Source organism: Emys orbicularis, chromosome 15 (assembly GCF_028017835.1).
Source record: "Emys orbicularis isolate rEmyOrb1 chromosome 15, rEmyOrb1.hap1, whole genome shotgun sequence".
In the NCBI taxonomy this organism is placed as follows: Eukaryota; Metazoa; Chordata; order Testudines; family Emydidae; genus Emys; species Emys orbicularis.
In genome coordinates this window covers 12310871-12328856 of record NC_088697.1, presented here as the reverse complement: position 1 = coordinate 12328856, position 17986 = coordinate 12310871, and the positions used below count along the sequence as shown (strand labels likewise).

General features: G+C 50.2%; 1 protein-coding gene and 2 non-coding genes across 4 annotated transcripts in view; 1 reads left to right on the top strand and 2 right to left on the bottom strand.

Moving 5' to 3' along the window:
- Positions 1 to 1234: 1234 nt before the first annotated feature.
- Positions 1235 to 1306, bottom strand: TRNAG-UCC (transfer RNA glycine (anticodon UCC)). Its single transcript has one exon. It is a non-coding gene; the product is annotated as a tRNA-Gly (tRNA).
- Positions 1307 to 3768: 2462 nt separating this feature from the next.
- On the bottom strand, positions 3769 to 3840 carry TRNAG-UCC (transfer RNA glycine (anticodon UCC)). The gene has a single exon. It is a non-coding gene; the product is annotated as a tRNA-Gly (tRNA).
- A 1623-nt stretch (positions 3841 to 5463) lies between these two features.
- The window catches only part of LOC135889390 (zinc finger protein 610-like), a 33644-nt gene continuing 21121 nt past the window's right edge, over positions 5464 to 17986 (top strand). Inside the window, exons 1-4 of one of the 2 annotated variants that reach the window (XM_065417259.1) lie at positions 5464 to 5538; positions 6454 to 6522; positions 8544 to 8626; positions 10485 to 10611. In XM_065417259.1, coding sequence (XP_065273331.1) covers positions 8561 to 8626; positions 10485 to 10611 — 193 coding nt within the window. In that variant the 5' untranslated portion in view covers positions 5464 to 5538; positions 6454 to 6522; positions 8544 to 8560. Of the gene's footprint in view, positions 5539 to 6453; positions 6523 to 8543; positions 8627 to 9648; positions 9816 to 10484; positions 10612 to 17986 lie in introns of those variants that run through there. The other variant, XM_065417258.1, reaches the window with a different exon arrangement.

Here is a 17986-nt window from a genome sequence, read left to right as displayed (position 1 = left end):
GGGTAGTGGTGGCTGCACCCCCTAGAATGGCATACAGCTCCGCGTAGAAGCGGCATGTTTGCGGCTCAGCCCCGGACCTTCCGTTTGCTTCTCTGGTTTTGTGGTAGGCTTGCCTTAGCTCCTTAATTTTCACGCGGCACTGCTGTGTGTCCCTGTTATGGCCTCTTTCCTTCATGGCCTTGGAGAGCTTTTCTAATATTTTGCCATTTCGTTTACTGCTTCGGAGTTCAGCTAGCACTGATTCATCTCCCCATATGGCGAGCAGATCCCGTACCTCCCGTTCTGTCCATGCTGGAGCTCTTTTGCGATCCTGGGACTCCATCACGGTTACCTGTGCTGATGAGCTCTGCGTGGTCACCTGTGCTCTCCACGCTCAGCAAACAGGAAATGAAATTCAAACGTTCGCGGGGCTTTTCCTGTCTACCTGGCCAGTGCATCAGAGTTGAGAGTGCTGTCCAGAGCGGTCACAATGAAGCACTGTGGGATAGCTCCCGGAGGCCAATAACGTCGAATTCCATCCACACTAACCCAATTCCGACCCCCTAAGGCCGATTTTATCGCTAATCCCCTCGTCGGAGGTGGAGTAAAGAAACCGGTTTAAAGGGCCCTTTAAGTCGAAAGAAAGGGCTTCGTAGTGTGAACGTGTCCAGGCTAAATTCGATTTAACGCGGCTAAAGTCGACCTAAACCCGTAGTGTAGACCAGGCCTGGGTCTGTGTAGCAGCAGGCTAGCATGTCTGGCTCAACAAGGCAGGGTTCTGGAAGTCCCAAGCTGGCAGGGAAAATGGGCCGTTCCATGCCCCTAATCAGTTTTGTTGCCCTTTTCTGAACCTTTTCCAATTCCAATATATATATATATATATATATATATATATATTTGAGATGGGGCGACCACATCTGCACACAGTATTCAAGATGTGGGCATACCCTGGATTTTGATAGAGGCAATATGATATCATTACTGGAACACAAAAAATGTGTAGCAGCAAAAACTGTCACAAAACTTTATATGTGCACTTTCTCCCCTGAGCATGGTGCAAACAAGACAAGGCGCTACAGAAACCTGTTCCCCGGGTTTCTGGCTTTCTCCAGTGACACATAGTTGCTTCCTACAGCTCACTACATCGTCCCATCCTCTGCTGTGTGTTTAATGACCTGCTGGGATTTGGGAATGTGCTTATTGCCCAATGTGACTGACATTAAACCCATTTTGGACAAGGCAAAAAACACATCTTTGCATTGGCCGGGAATCGAACCCGGGTCAACTGCTTGGAAGGCAGCTATGCTCACCACTATACCACCAATGCAGCTGGAAAAAGCAGCTCTCCCAGGTGTCACATGTACTAGCAAAATGATTCATTCCTGCACAGCTAACGAGCAGGATGGGTGGACAAGCAGCAACCTGTCAGGTCCCCACAGTGACTGAAAGATGGGGAGAGGTGTGCTACATCCCAGGGTGAGGTGTTGTAAGAGTAGGATTTTAGGTTGGTATTTTGTATAATTTAAAATAAAGAATACAAAATAATCAAAATAATAATGGAGCGTGTATTAAATCTATTGGTGTATAATGTAATCATATCCCGCTGGCCACCCTTTTTGAATAGCAGAAAGGAATGGCCTAATGGGCCATTTGGTAATGATGTGTCAGCTGGAATCTGTGTCTGGACTGATTTGAAGGCAGTAACAGACCTTTTAAGGTCAACACTTTGTTATAGGTTTAGCATTTTAAAATAAGTAAAAGAATACAAGAATTGTTTTTCCTTTGCATTGCAATTTGATGTTCCTGTTCAAAATGTTCTGTGTAAATCAATCCTGTTTTGTGTGTGAATGAGGAATGGGTGTTAAGAGATAAGTGTGAAGTCCATCGCTGAACCAGATGTTCTAGGGAGGAACCGGTGACAGACAGCTGATAAGTAGGATGGGTGGACAGGCAGCAACCTGTCAGCTCTGAGCACAGACAAGTTCCCACAGTGACTGGGGATGGAGCTGCTACATCCCAGGGGGAGGTGTCACCAACCCCACCTCTCCCCTCAGAGAAGGGAAACAAAGATAAATGACCAGAATGACAAACCTTAGCTCCTTTTAAAGTAAGTGTTCGTGTTCGTTCCCACTACCTACAGAGAGGTTCGTTGCTGATTCCAGTCCTGGGGCTCTGCAGGGTTACGGGAGGATTCAGGCTGTCACTGAGCTGAAGAAGAGAGATGGTTTTAACAGGGACGGCTGCCTGGTCTAAAGGGTGTTTGTCACCTTCTCTGGGTGTTTGGTACATGGAGGCAGTCCCCGCTCCTGGGTCTGTCCTGTGCAAAATAGCAAAACATTTCTCTGAAAGGATGGAAAGGAAATGGCCACATGAGGGCACCAGGACATACAGGATTCCTCTACGCACAGGGACTCTGACAAGTGAGTGATCTCCCCTCCCTTGTATATTGTGGGTCTTTGTCCCACCTCTTTTGTACCCCATGGGAGGGGTGAGGAGTGAGGTTTTGCTATGGTCAGGAACAGGCATTTCTTTGCCCTTTTAGTGTTTTATACCTTCCCCCGCCCCAATTCCCCTCTGCACCGCCCAGCTCGTTGCTTGACCTTGCCTTGAGATAGGGGTTGAGGCAATTTTAAAGTGTGCGCTCCAGTAACACCATGACTACTCTTCTCTGTTCCCGTTGTCCGAACAAACCCATCTGGCTAGGGAGAAGCAACATAAAAGGTGTCTTTGTTCACACGTGTTCGGATAAGAGATAAGAGTATCAAAAGGTGAAACCCCAAATTCTCTCTCAGGCTGACAAACGAACCTGGATACTAACGGTGGAAATTTCCGAAATACAGACTGTGAACAGCAAACCCGGTCTCTGTGCCCCCCAGGCGGGTCTTTTCGGTTTTGTTCATTGCATTTTGTCTTGTACATGCCACAGAGAAGGTTTTTTAAAAGCCAAACCTTCCCGTCCTGGCCTTCCCTGTCCTGGCCAAAACCTTCCGAGCAGCACTGACTTTGGGAAGTGTTAACTGAGATTAAACGGCTCAGATGAGGTGGCCGAGTGGCTAAGGTGATGGACTGCTAATCCGCAGAGATTTGAATCCCATCCTCATTGGATGGTTACAGTCTCTACCCCTCCTTCCCATAGAACTCTCTTCAGCTTGGTACCCAGCCCTTCCCCCAATGAGCCTTCCTACCCACAAAACCCTTCAGAAAACAAGAAACCTCAGGCCTGGATCCGTGTTCCTCTGCTTTGCACACTCCCAACACAAACCAACCTTCTCAGGCAGGGGCAGAGCCAGGGGTAGAAGGGTTGAATTTGCCCTGCCAGGCTCCAGTTTGACACCTGGGCCAGCCCTGCCTTCTACAGCCAGGGGGTGTAGTGCCCAGCCAAGCACTGGTGAAACAAGAGGTGAAAGGCCCGATTCAGCCGCAGACAAGTAACATTTGCAGCTGCCTCTGAGGGACGTGCCTGTGTCCACACTGGTGCTGAACTTTGGTTTGTGGTATTATTACAGGAACACAAAAGAATCTGTAGCAGCAAAAACTGTCACAAAAATTACATGTGCACTTTCTCCCCTGAGCATGGTGCAAACAAGACAATGAGCTACAGATGCCTGTTCCCCTGGTTTCTGACTTTCTCCAGTAAGACAAGGATGCGTCCTACAGCTCATTGCATAGTCCTGTCCCCTGCAGTGTGTTTAGTGACCTGCTGGGATTTGGGTCATTGAGAATGTGATTATCACACAATGTGAGTGACATTAAACCCATTTTGGACAAGGTAAAAAAAAACCACACCCCTGCATTGGCCGGGAATCGATCCCGGGTCAACTGCTTGGAAGGGAGCTATGCTCACCACTATACCACCAATGCAGCTGGCAAAATTATTTTCTCCTGGGTCTCACATGTACTAGGAAAAGGGTCGGATGCTGCAGGGATATAGCACTGGCCATCTGTCGGGCCTTAGGCCTCTTGATAAATGAGCAGAAATCAACATTCCTTCCGGGTGGAACTGGAAGCATTTCAGACAATGCAACCATGGTGTTCCTGGTCTTCAATCTCTTACTTAGCAGCCTAAATTTGCCTTCCAGGACCTCTCTCCTATCCCTCCCTATATCATTCATACCTACATGTACCATGACAACTGGCTCCTCCCCAACACTTTCTTTCACGGGATTTTTCAATGGCCCTGGTTTGCTGTTGGCCCTGTCATCTCTGTGTGAAAGGCTGGATCCCGCACTGCTCTCCAGTGCTCCGCTGTCATTAACACATCCCGAATGGCAGTGCCGTTATTCGTGAAGCTCCTAACTCAACAGGATTCACAGTTGCCTGACGTGCTGTCTGCCATGGATAGGAGCAACGTTAGATTACTTTTGGCATTCCTGGAAGAGCTGCACGTGGTGCACCATCGCTTTGGGGCTCGTGAAACAAGCACTGAGTGGTGGGATCATATCGTCATGCAGGTCTGGGATGACGAGCAGTGGCTACAGAATTTTTGGAGGAGGAAAGCCACCTTCCCGGAACTCTGTGCGGAGCTCGCCCCAGCACTGAGGCGCAAGGACACCCAAATGAGAGCTGCCCTCTCGGTGGAGAAGCACATGGCGATCGCAGTGTGGAAGCTGGGGACTCCAGACGTCTGCCGGTCGGTCGCGAATCAGTTTGGAGTCGGGAAGTGAGCTCCCGGGGTTTGTGGGCTCAGCAGCATTGGTAGGGCGATGTCAGAACCGGACCCTCCCCGGCCGCCCCCCACCAGTAGTCGCTAAGGGCTGCGCATGCGTGGCACCCGCCCAGAGCCGGCGGGAGACTCCATTTCCCAGCAGGCCCCGCGGCCGGAGAAGCAGGGGGGGCGCAGGCTGGCGGCCCGCATCGCGGCCGGCAGCCATGGGGGGAGGGTGGGCACAGCTGGAGGAGCAGGGGGGGGGGCGCAGCTGGAGGAGCAGGGGGGAGCGCAGCATGGCGGCCAGCAGCCGCGGCCAGAGGCACGGCACGGGGGTGGCACGGCAGGGCCGGAGGAGCCATGGGGGGGATGGGCGGGGTGGTCAGAGGAGGAGCCAAGGGGGGGGCGTGGCCAGAGGAGCCAAGGGGGGGGCGCCTTTTTTATGTTTGCTCCCCCTCCTCTTAGAAGCTGGCTACGCCACTGCCAGGGCGCAGCGCCCAGGGCAGGGGGAGGGTCCGGGGCTCCCCAGAGTGGCCCAGACTCCCCCGGCAACTCCAGCTTCTGCCCAGGGGGCGGGGCCTTGGGGAAAAGGGAGGAGCAGGGGCGGGGCCTTGGGGGAAGACAATGAGAAGGGGGCGTGGCCTCGGTAAAAGGGGAGGAGCAGGGGCGGGGCCCCATGACGGGAAGGGGGCGGTTACTCCCGGGGTTCGCGGGCTCAGCAGCGTTGCTAGGGCGACGTGAGAACATGCGCGGCGCCCGCCCAGAGCCGGCGGGAGACTCCATTTCCCAGCAGGCCCCGCGCGCCGCCGAGCGGCAGTTTCCGGGCAGGCGCAGCTCGCGCCGAGGGGAGGGGGCGTTTTCCCGCCCTTAACCCTGCGCGCGGTGGCAGAGCCGAGCCCGGGGACCGACAGCGGGTGAGTGCGGGGGGGCGGGGATCCCCCCGTGGAGCTTGTCCCGCCCCCCCTCCCCTCTAGTGCGCGTGCCCCCGGGACCCCTCTGCTCCCGCCAGAGCCCAGGGAATTTTTTTTTTAAAGGCGAACATCATAAAGGGCGGGGGGCAGGGAGGGGCTCAGGGCAGGGGGGCCGGGGGTTGGGGGGCGGGCAGAGGGCTCAGGGCAGGGGGTTGGGGGACAGGCAGGGGGCTCAGGCCAGGGGGTTGGGGGGCAGGAGGCTGTTTGCAGGCGGGCCCCAGGCTGGGCGCTTTGGGCCAGGCCGGGCAGAGGCAGCCGGGGCGGATCGCAGCGGGGCCAGGCCGGGCAGAGGCAGCCGGGGCGGATCGCAGCGGGGCCGGGCTGTTCCCGGAGCTGGACTCAAGGCCGAGGGAGCCGGGCCGGAGCCCCCGAACAGCGCCGGGGAGTTGAGCTCACAGCCGGGCTCCGGGGAGGCCTGTGGGCCAGGCTTGCCCCCTACTCCGGGCCCGCTGGCTCCCGGGCCCCACTTACGGTGGGCTGGGCTCGGGGGCGGCCTGACCCCCCCACCCCCCGGACAGTGGGGAGCGCAGGTGGGTTTGGGGCCCCGGGCGCTGGAGGGGGGCAGCTGCCTTGGGGGTGGGGGGGGCTGCGGCAGCGCCCCCGCGAGCCCCACGGGCCACCTTAAGCGGCTGTGTTGGTGCTGCCCGGTGGGAGGCTGCCAGCGAGCACATGGGGCTATTAAAGCAGCCGGCCCGGCCCTGGGAAAGGGGAGCCCGGCTCAACAGGGTGCAGGCAGGGAGGGGGGGCGGGGTGTCAGCGCCCGGGGCTCTCACCCCCCCCCCCGCCCGTTATATCCGTTACCGGCCCCGTGCCCCCCCCCGCACCCCGTTATCGCCGTTAACAGCAGCGTGTTTGCAGGTGAAGGCGACTCGCCCCACATTCGCTGCAGGGGAAAGAGGCCGAGCGGGAGGCGAGACCAGGTTTCAGGTACATGCGGAGGGAGAAGAATCGTTCCCCGGAACCTCTGCGGCTGGACCAGAAGCAACGGGGTTAACTGGCAGCCGGGGCGGTGTAGGTCGGACAGGAGGAAACACGTCCCTACTGTCAGGGGGGTTCAGCGCTGGGGTAAATTGCCCAGCGAGGTTGTGGAGTCTCCGTCGTTGGGGATGTTTAAGAGCCGGCTGGACAAACACCTGTCAGGGATGGTCTAGATAATACTGAGTCCTGCCTTGAGTGCCGGGGACTGGCCTAGAAAACCTCTCCAGGTCCCTTCCAGGCTAACGATTCTATGAAAGCCGGGGGCCTCCTGCTCGCTGTCTGGGGTACGGGGTCTCCCAGCTGCTAACGGGACACTGGGCTGGGCCCTGACTGACTTTCCCTGTCCCCAGTGCGGGGTGAGGGGTTTCCCCCCCTCCCGGGCTGCGCTGTGCAAGTGCCCAGAGCAGCCGCCACCTCCCTCCCCCTCCTGTATTAACCCCTCACATGCTGACACTGCCTGTGCCAGACAAGTGCCCAGAACCCAGGACAGACCGTCCCCATGAGGGGTCTTTCCCCCGGCGCTGAGCTGGGTCCCTGGGATCGTTATTTGCCAGGGACAGGACATGGGAATTTGTTGACTCTTTTGGCTCCTCCATCCCCTCCCCTCTCCTGTGAAAGCAGCGTTGGCCTGGGCCTGTGTGAATGGATGGCACCGGGGGGGGGGGGGGGCAGGTGACAGAACGTAGCCCTGTGCCCACACCCTACACCTGATTGCAATAATCATGGTACAAATTATGCCTTGTGAGGGACCATTGGAAAACTCATAATTTGCTGGTCATTATTATTCTGATAAAATATGTGTGGCAACATCCAACCCCCCCATCCCTGCCCAAACGGTGGTTGGCAAATCGCTCTGAGTCCTTGCCCCAGATGTGGGGAGCAGCGGTGGTGGGAAAGGGTGGATCCCCCATTATATGTTTTAAAGGATTTTGGCTCCTTCCTCCTATACCACATTTCCGGTCTCATTGACTCCAGTGTCTGGATTGACATTGCAATAAGGACAAGGCGTGACTCTGGATTAACATGAGGGAGGTTGTGTCATTAGTTACTGTCACCGGGGGCGCTGGCTGTTGCTGACGGAGGGGAGGCTGCTCTCTCTTACTCCACTCAAGGTGTCAGGTTTGAGTTTCTTGGGTCACACGCTGCTGCTTCCAGTGTGATCTGGGAACGCTGGGCCGAGCAGGTCCTCTGCCCCAGCAGGGTCTGTGCCAGGGAGAGACCTTCGTTAAAGCTCCTTCTGTGCCCAGCCAAGGGGAGAGACTTTCTCCAGTGTCTGGAAGTAGCTCCCTACAGTCGCCCCGGGCTCTGCCAACACCAACCGCTGAGCCAGAGACCTCAGGGAAAGTGCTGTGGTTGGGCAGGGAAGTGACTGCACAAATGTCCCGGGAGCCTCGGATTTCACAGCCCCTGGGAATGTGCTCCCTGGTTGTGAATGTCCCTGAGGGAGGGCTGGGAGCTGCCTGTACAGCAGTGAAGTGGCTGCCCTCAGCTCCTGCCAGGATCTGCCCAGGGAGCAAACTGGGGGATTCAGGAGGGGAAGAGACTGGGCCCCAGTGGGGTTTGCCCTTTGTGTGTCTGGAGGGTGGAGGTGTCAGGAAAGGAAAGGGGGGAAGACTTGCACTGTGTTGACCTCAGTACATCGACCATGGCTCAGCATTGCTTGGGGAGGGGGTGTTACCATGTTGGCATAATGGACAGTTTACATTGGTGGGAGAGAAATTTAAGTGCAGAGACACGCGCAACTAAGTCAATGCAATGCAGCTTACGTTGACCTAGTGTAGATGAGGTCTTTATAATGTAGAGTAGGCCTGGGAGGCTTTAATCCTGGTGGGAAGACCTACCGCTAATAAAATCACTGTGGCAGAGCCTAGATAGTCACTTGCCACGGAAAAAAGTCTGGTGGGGCCTGTGTGTGAAATGGACAAAAGCCTCTTCTGAAATCTCTCCAATTGCTCTTTTCGCCCCGACAGGCTACAGAATAACGTCCATGTTTTGCTCTGGATCGTCCCACCCTTCCACGGGAAAGGCAATGGCTGCAGCGGAGTTAGCTGAGGTATGGGATTATCACGGAGCTGGTGGTGGGTTCTGGCTGGAGGGAGATGGGCAGTAAATGTACAGGAGGGTGGGAGCTGCTGGAGGTGAGAGAGGGCAGGAAATAACCAGGGTGGGAAAAGGGAGGGGACAAATTTGCCCGAATGAATTCGGCTTAGGCCCCACATTGAAGGAGCAGCCTCCTGGGGTTTGGGCGTGGAACTTTCCCCTGTTTGTGGAACAGGAAATAACCCCCTGGCCAGGGCTGCAAAAACTTCCCAGACTCCCAGTGCTGCAGCCCGAACCAACAGACACACTTCATCCACTTTGGGGGGAGGGATAGCTCAGTGGTTTGAGCATTGGCCCGCTAAACCCAGGGTTGTGAGTTCAATCCTTGAGGGGGCCATTTAGGGATCTGTGGCAAAAAAATTGGTCCTGCTAGTGAAGGCAGGGGACTGGCCTTGATGACGTTTCAAAGTCCCTTCCTGTTCTATGAGATAGGTATATCTCCATATATTTTATTTTTTATTTACCACTCTCCCAAACTCTGTGTCATCTGCAAACTTCATCAGTGATATTATGTTCTCTTCCAAGTCATTGATAAGCAAGTTAAATAGCAGAGAGCCAATAACCGATCCCTGTGGGACCCCAATAGAAATCCACCCACGTGACCATTTAGAGTTACATTTTGAAATGTATCAGCTGGTTTTGAATCTAGTTCATGTATGTCACGTTAATTTTGTATTGATGTAGTTGTTTAAGTATCATGCTGTACCAGGTCAAATACCTTAGAGAAATCAAAGTATATTACATTAACGCTATTCCTTTATCGACCGAACTTCTGATCTCCTTCACACACAAAAAAAAAATCCAATTAGTTTATGAGGATCTGTTTTCCCTAAAATTTTGTTGATTGGAATGAATTATATTACCCTCTTTTAATTCTTTATTAATATTCCCCCTCTTCCCCCGCATTATCTTGCCCATGTTCGAGGTCAGGCCTGTTATCTTGGTCATCCCTTTTACAATTTTTTTTAAATATAGGGGCAACTTTATTGTTGACGTCCAGTCTTCTGGAGGTTCCGCAGTGTTCCAAGAGCTATTGAAAAGCAGCATTAATGGTCCAGAGAGCTCCTCAACCTCCTCAGCCTGCTTTTTTAAAACTCTTGAATGGAAGATATCTGGAACTGCTGATTTTAAAAATGTCTGACGTTAGTAGCTTCTGTTTAACATCCTCATGAATTATTATTTTAATGAAAAGAGTGGTGTTGTCATCATAAACATATCACAACATCATTTGCTTGTTTTCCCCAAATCCAGGAGTGAAATACTCACTGAACATTTTTACTTCTTCTGTATTATTATTATTATTGATAATTCTGCCCTTTCTGTCCAGTAATGGACCAATAACGTTGTTAGGATTTTTTTTTTTGTTATTGATATACTGAAAAACAAGAACCCTCCTTCATATTTCCTTAATTCTGCTGGCCAGAGAGTTCTCCATTTGTTTCTTTGCTTTGCCTTATTAATGTTCTACAATTCCAAGCTTCTGACATTTTTTCCTGTCGACTTCCTCTTTCTTCCAGGTGTTTGTTTATATATAATTTTATGGGGGGGAGGTATTGGGATTCCCGCCAGGAGGCGGTCCCTGACCCTGCCGGGGACTCCATTTCCTGTATCAGCCTCTGGCTAGTAGGTGTGTGATGAATATGAAGACCCCTGCCCCCACTGGCCAGCATGAGGGGCTCTCTTTTTCTCCCCTCAACCTGGTGCCTCCTGGCTCCTCAGGGTGGGAGTGGGACTGTGCTACCATGTTCCTGCTCTCCCATGAATCCTGGGGTTGTACTAAATTACTAAGTGTGGGGCTCTTGCTCTTTCAGGGGCCAGTGACCTTCGAGGAGGTGGCTCTGTATTTCACCGAGTCAGAGTGGGCTCTGCTGGACCCCGCTCAGAGAGCCCTCTACAGAGATGTCATGCAGGAGAACTATGAGAATGTGACCTTGCTAGGTAAGGAGTCCTGTCCCCTTGGTTATTGGAAGCTGTGGGTTCTCTAAAGAACCTCTGTAATAATAACTCTATACCAGGGGTCGGCAACCTTTCAGAAGTGGTGTGCCGAGTCTTCATTTATTCACTCTAATTTAAGGTTTCGCATGCCAGTCATACATTAACGTTTTTAGAAGGTCTCTTTCTATAAGTCTGTAATATATAACTAAACTATTGTTGTATGTAAAGTAAACAAGGTTTTAAAAAGGTTTAAGAAGCTTCATTTAAAATTAAATTAAAATGCAGATCTTCTCAGTTTAGTGTGATCTTGCCCTTGCTTTTCCTTGCTGAGTTTTCCAATGTCTGGCACGTATTTGGATACTTTAAGCTGCACACGGGCTTCTGAGTGATCAGTTGTTAACCGGCTTCGATTGGGACAGAGGGCAGATGTCATGTGTGAAAATACCTGTTCACACAGGTATGTGGATCCAAATGTTGAAAGCATTGCAAACGCAATTTTTTTCAAACAGTTAAATTTCACTGGCAGGGACGTCCAGCAGGTCAGAGTAGAGGCCCCATGAACTCTCTCGGTAGCTTCAAGTGCACTCCACAGATCTCCAAACTTTGATGCCCACAATTCTGAGCTTTTTAACTGAATGAGTTGCATTTTGAAATCTTCAACACCCATCCACTGAAATACAGACAAATCCAAGGTTCTTTCGTTGAACTTTTCAGGTTTAATTAGAAAAGAAAGCATTGGGCCAAATTGCTGGAAATCTTGAAATCTGTCAGAAAATTCTGATTCCAGTTCTTGCAGGTATATTCTAATCTCAACATCAAACCATTGCGCTGTTCCACGTGGCGTGATAGTGATGTAAGCAGCAAATCAGAACTTAAAAATATCGTACAGTGGCGCTGGAACAATTTTTAAGGTGGGGGTGCTGAGCTGCGCCCCCTCTTGCCCCTGTCTGCACCCCTCACTGCCCCAGGCTGGGGCCAGTGGGCCACAGCTGGGGGCAGCTGCAGAGCCCCAGGCTGGTGGCCGGGACCCCAGACCAGCAGCAAAGCCCCCCGGACCGGTGGCCGGGACTTGGGGCCGGCAGCAGGCTGAGAGGGGCCGGCGGCCGGAACCCCAGGCCAGCAGCCCGGGCAGTGTGAGTGCCACTGAAAATCAGTTCGTGTGCTGCCTTTGGCACGCGTGCCATAGGTTGCCTACACCTGCTCTATACCTTTACTACTCATACATGTGTAGATTGGTTTCTGTGTCCTGTTCCCCTCCCCCTTTGACTTATGTCCCATCCCAGTATCATTTTTAGACATACACAAATTTTAAATGACCAGTGGCATAACAAATTATTTTTTTAAACAATATATTTCATTTATCCTTATTGGATGCATTAAAGTCCAGCGCCTACCATTTGCTTTCTCTCCGAGGGCTATGACCATTGGATGTGGGAATTTTGGTAATATTTCTGTGATTCCAGTACATACCTCAGTTTCTCTCTGTGCTTGATATAGAATCATAGAATCACAGGGTTGGAAGGGACCTCAGGAGGTCATCTAGTCCAACCCCCTGCTCAAAGCAGGACCAATTCCCAACTAAATCATCCCAGCCAGGGCTTTGTCAAGCCTCCAGTGCTTCACCACCCTCCTAGTGAAAAAGTTTTCCCTAATATCCAACCTAAACCTCCCCCACTGCAACTTGAGACCATTACTCCTTGTTCTGTCATCTGCTACCACTGAGAACAGTCTAGATCCATCCTCTTTAGAACCCCCTTTCAGGTAGTTGAAAGCAGCTATCAAATCCCCCCTCATTCTTCTCTTCTGCAGACTAAACAATCCCAGTTCCCTCAGCCTCTCCTCATAAATCATGTGCTCCAGCCCCCTAATCAATTTTGTTGCCCTCCGTTGGACTCTTTCCAATTTTTCCACATCCTTCTTGTAGCGTGGGGCCCAAAACTGGACGCAGTACTCCAGATGAGGCCTCACCAATGTCAAATAGAGGGGAACAATCACGTCCCTCGATCTGCTGGCAATGCCCCTACTTATACAGCCCAAAATGTCGTTAGCCTTCTTGGCAACAAGGGCACACTGTTGACTCATATCCAGCTTCTCGTCCACTGTAACCCCTAGGTCCTTTTCTGCAGAACTGCTTCCTAGCCATTCGGTCCCTAGTCTGTAACAGTGAATGGGATTCTTCCGTCCTAAGTGCAGGACTCTGCACTTGTCCTTGTTGAACCTCATCAGATTTCTTTTGGCCCAATCCTCTAATTTGTCTAGGTCCCTCTGTATCCTATCCGTACCCTCCAGTGTATCTACCACTCCTCCCAGTTTAGTGTCATCTGCAAACTTGCTGAGAGTGCAGTCCACGCCATCCTCCAGATCATTAATGAAGATATTGAACAAAACTGGCCCAAGGACCGACCCTTGGGGCACTCCACTTGATACCGGCTGCCAATTAGACATGCAGCCCTTGATCACTACCCGTTGAGCCCGACGATCTAGCCAGCTTTCTATCCACCTTATAGTCCATTCATCCAGCCCATACTTCTTTAACTTGCCGGCAAGAATACTGTGGGAGACTGTATCGAAAGCTTTGCCAAAGTCAAGGAATAACACATCCACTACTTTCCCCTCATCCACAGAGCCAGTTATCTCGTCATAGAAGGCAATTAGGTTAGTCAGGCATGACTTGCCCTTGGTGAATCCATGCTGACTGTTCCTGATCCCTTTCCTCTCCTCTAAGTGCTTCAGAATTGATTCCTTGAGGACCTGCTCCATGATTTTTCCAGGGACTGAGTGAGGCTGACTGGCCTGTAGTTCCCCGGATCCTCCTTCTTCCCTTTTTTAAAGATGGGCACTACATTAGCCTTTTTCCAGTCATCCGGGACCTCCCCTGATGTTATACCAGTAAAAACTAGCAGGATCTTATTAAAGGGGACAAGATAAAGATGCCACATTTATTATGATAACAATTTGATTTATAAAAATAACAGGAGTACTTGTGGCACCTTAGAGACTAACAAATTTATTAGAGCATAAGCTTTCGTGGGCTACAACCCACTTCTTCGGATGCATATAGAGTGAAACATATATTGAGGAGATATATATACACACATACAGAGAGCATGAACAGGTGGGAGTTGTCTTACCAAGTCTGAGAGGCCAATTAAGTAAGAGGAAAAAAAAGAGGAAAAAAAACTTTTGAAGTGATAATCAAGATAGCCCAGTACAGACAGTTTGATAAGAAGCAAGTGTGAGAATACTTACAAGGGGAGATAGATTCAATGTTTGTAATGGCTCAGCCATTCCCAATCCCTATTTAGCCCTGAGTTGATTGTGTCTAGTTTGCATATCAATTCAAGCTCAGCAGTCTCTCGTTGGAGTCTGTTTTTGAAGTTTTTCTGTTTTAAGATAGCCACCCGCAGGTCTGTCAAAGAATGGCCAGACAGGTTAAAGTGTTCTCCCACTGGTTTTTGAGTATTATGATTCCTGATGTCAGATTTGTGTCCATTAATTCTTTTGCGTAGAGACTGTCCGGTTTGGCCAATGTACATGGCAGAGGGGCATTGCTGGCACATGATGGCATATATCACATTGGTAGATGTGCAGGTGAACGAGCCACAGATGGTATGGCTGATGTGATTAGGCCCTATGATGGTGTCACTTGAATAGATATGTGGACAGAGTTGGCATCGGGCTTTGTTACAAGGATAGGTTCCTGGGTCAGTGTTTTTGTTCAGTGATGTGTGGTTGCTGGTGAGTATTTGCTTTAGGTTGGGGGGTTGTCTGTAAGCGAGGACAGGTCTGTCTCCCAAGATCTGTGAGAGTAAAGGATCATCTTTCAGGATAGGTTGTAGATCTCTGATGATGCGCTGGAGAGGTTTTAGTTGGGAGCTGAAGGTGACAGCTAGTGGTGTTCTGTTATTTTCTTTGTTGGCCCTGTCTTGTAGGAGGTGACTTCTGGGTACTCGTCTGGCTCTGTCAATTTGTTTTTTCACTTCAGCAGGTGGGTATTGTAGTTTTAAGAATGCTTGATAGAGATCTTGTAGGTGCTTGCCTCTATCTGAGGGATTGGAGCAAATGCGGTTATATCTTAGAGCTTGGCTGTAGACAATGGATCGTGTGGTGTGTCCTGGATGGAAGCTGGAGGCATGTAGGTAAGTGTAGCGGTCAGTAGGTTTCCGGTACAGGGTGGTATTTATGTGACCATCGCTTATTAGCACAGTAGTGTCCAGGAAATGGACCGCTTGTGTGGATTGATCTAGACTGAGGTTGATGGTGGGATGGAAATTATTGAAATCATGGTGGAATTCCTCAAGGGCTTCTTTTCCATGGGTCCAGATGATGAAGATGTCATCAATGTAGCGCAAGTAGAGTAGGGGTGTTAGGGGACGAGAGCTAAGGAAGCGTTGTTCTAAGTCAGCCATAAAAATGTTGGCATACTGTGGGGCCATGCGGGTACCCATAGCAGTGCCGCTGACTTGAAGGTATATATTGTCCCCAAATGTGAAATAGTTGTGGGTGAGGACAAAGTCACAGAGTTCAGCCACCAGGTTAGCTGTGACATTATCGGGGATACTGTTCCTGATAGCTGACCTTCCAGAAAACACCATCCTGTTCCATCGGTGACCTTCCAGAAAACACCATCCTGGCCACTATGGATGTAGAAGCCCTCTACACCAATATTCCACACACAGATGGACTACAAGCTATCAGGAACAGTATCCCCGATAATGTCACAGCTAACCTATCCTTGTAACAAAGCCCGATGCCAGCTCTGTCCACATATCTATTCAAGTGACACCATCATAGGGCCTAATCACATCAGCCATACCATCAGAGGCTCGTTCACCTGCACATCTACCAATGTGATATATGCCATCATGTGCCAGCAATGCCCCTCTGCCATGTACATTGGCCAAACCGGACAGTCTCTACGCAAAAGAATTAATGGACACAAATCTGACATCAGGAATCATGATACTCAAAAACCAGTGGGAGAACACTTTAACCTGTCTGGCCATTCTATGACAGACCTGCGGGTGGCTATCTTAAAACAGAAAAACTTCAAAAACAGACTCCAACGAGAGACTGCTGAGCTGGAATTGATATGCAAACTAGACACAATCAACTCAGGGCTAAATAGGGATTGGGAATGGCTGAGCCATTACAAACATTGAATCTATCTCCCCTTGTAAGTATTCTCACACTTGCTTCTTATCAAACTGTCTGTACTGGGCTATCTTGATTATCACTTCAAAAGTTTTTTTTCTTTTTTTTTTTTTCTCTTACTTAATTGGCCTCTCAGACTTGGTAAGACAACTCCCACCTGTTCATGCTCTCTGTATGTGTGTATATATATCTCCTCAATATATGTTTCACTCTATATGCATCCGAAGAAGTGGGTTGTAGCCCACGAAAGCTTATGCTCTAATAAATTTGTTAGTCTCTAAGGTGCCACAAGTACTCCTGTTATTTTTGCGGATACAGACTAACACAGCTGCTACTCTGAAATTTGATTTATGACCAATAACTAATATCTTAATCCTTATACACACACATTATACCTAATACCTATACACACACACACACACACACACACACACACATCCATCAGATGTTCTGCAGCTGCTGCATAGTTACCAGTCCTGCTTGAGTCTGTGGCTTGAGTTTGCAGCTTGGGTTCGTAGCTTGTGGCGGCTAACTGGCCAGGAAAGCCGGGCACAAGGACGAGCTGGGTCTCTGTTGGGCATGCACCGATGCCCTTCCATGTTGGCAGCAGAATGTTACCCTTCTCCAAAGTTTTCCATCTTACCCATCCTTTTTGTAGGCTTTAGTTTGGATTCAAAGTCTCTAGGTCTTGCTGTGTCACGCCGCCTCTGGGTTTGGTGCTTGATCACCCGTCAATTGCAGGTGTGACTGTCAGCCTGGGACCTGGCTTTGATCTTCCTTCTGTTGTTTTTTTTCTTTTTAGGGTGGATGCTTCTTGCTTGAGTTAGGGCTGTTGTCTAGTTCTTCAGCCGTTGGTATTTGAACTTTATCTCATCAGGACTGGCTGGTGCTGGAGGTTGATTCTATCACCCATACATACCTCATTCACACATCTCAACTAGACTAATAAAATTACAGTATGGCTTGCAAAAATGGAGGCTGCAGCACAAGCCTTCTACAAAATGGAGTCAGCATTTTAAAATGGGTTTTGAGTTACAATATTGCACAGAAGTTACAATGTTACAATGTAGGCAAAATGGCAAGTGTAATGAAAGTTACAATGTAGGCAAAATGGCAAGTGTAATGAAATGGTGAACAGAAGTTACAATGGTACAGTGAATAACTAAAAACAATTTCATTCACATTGGTTCTACACTGATCGCCATGAGTTTTCAAAGATAATGGCCAATGGCTCTGCAATCACATCCACCAACTCCTTTAGCGCCCTCGGATGCAGTGCATCCGGCCCCATGGACTTGTGCTCATCCAGTTTTTCTAAATAGTCCCGAACCACTTCTTTCTCCACAGAGGGCTGGTCACCTCCTCCCCATACTGTGCTGTCCAGTGCAGCAGTCTGGGAGCTGACCTTGTTTGTGAAGACAGAGGCAAAAAAATCATTGAGTACATTAGCTTTTTCCACATCCTCGGTCACTAGGTTGCCTCCCTCATTCAGTAAGGGGCCCACACTTTCCTTGACTTTCTTCTTGTTGTTAACATACCTGAAGAAACCCTCTTGTTACTCTTAACATCTCTTGCTAGCTGCAACTCCAAGTGTGATTTGGCCTTCCTGATTTCACTCCTGCATGCCTGAGCAATTTTTTTATACTCCTCCCTGGTCATTTGTCCAAGCTTCCACTTCTTGTAAGCTTCTTTTTTGCGTTTAAGATCAGCAAGGATTTCACTGTTAAGCCAAGCTGGTCGCCTACCATATTTACTATTCTTTCTACACGTCGGGATGTTTTTTTCCTGCAACCTCAATAAGGATTCTTTAAAATACAGCCAGCTCTCCTGGACTCCTTTCCCCCTCATGTTATTCTCCCAGGTCATCCTGCCCATCAGTTCCCTGAGGGAGTCAAAGTCTGCTTTTCTGAAGTCCAGGGTCCGTATTCTGCTGCTCTCCTTTCTTCCTTGTGTCCGGATCCTGAACTCAACCATCTCATGGTCACTGCCTCCCAGGTTCCCATCCACTTTTGCTTCCCCTACTAATTCTTCCCTGTTTGTGAGCAGCAGGTCTAGAAGAGCTCTGCCCCTAGTTGGTTCCTCCAGCACTTGCACCAGGAAATTGTCCCCTACACTTTCCAAAAACTTCCTGGATTGTCTGTGCACTGCTGTATTCCTCTCCCAGCAGATATCAGGGTGATTAAAGTCTCCCATGAGAACCAGGGCCTGCTATCTAGTAACTTCT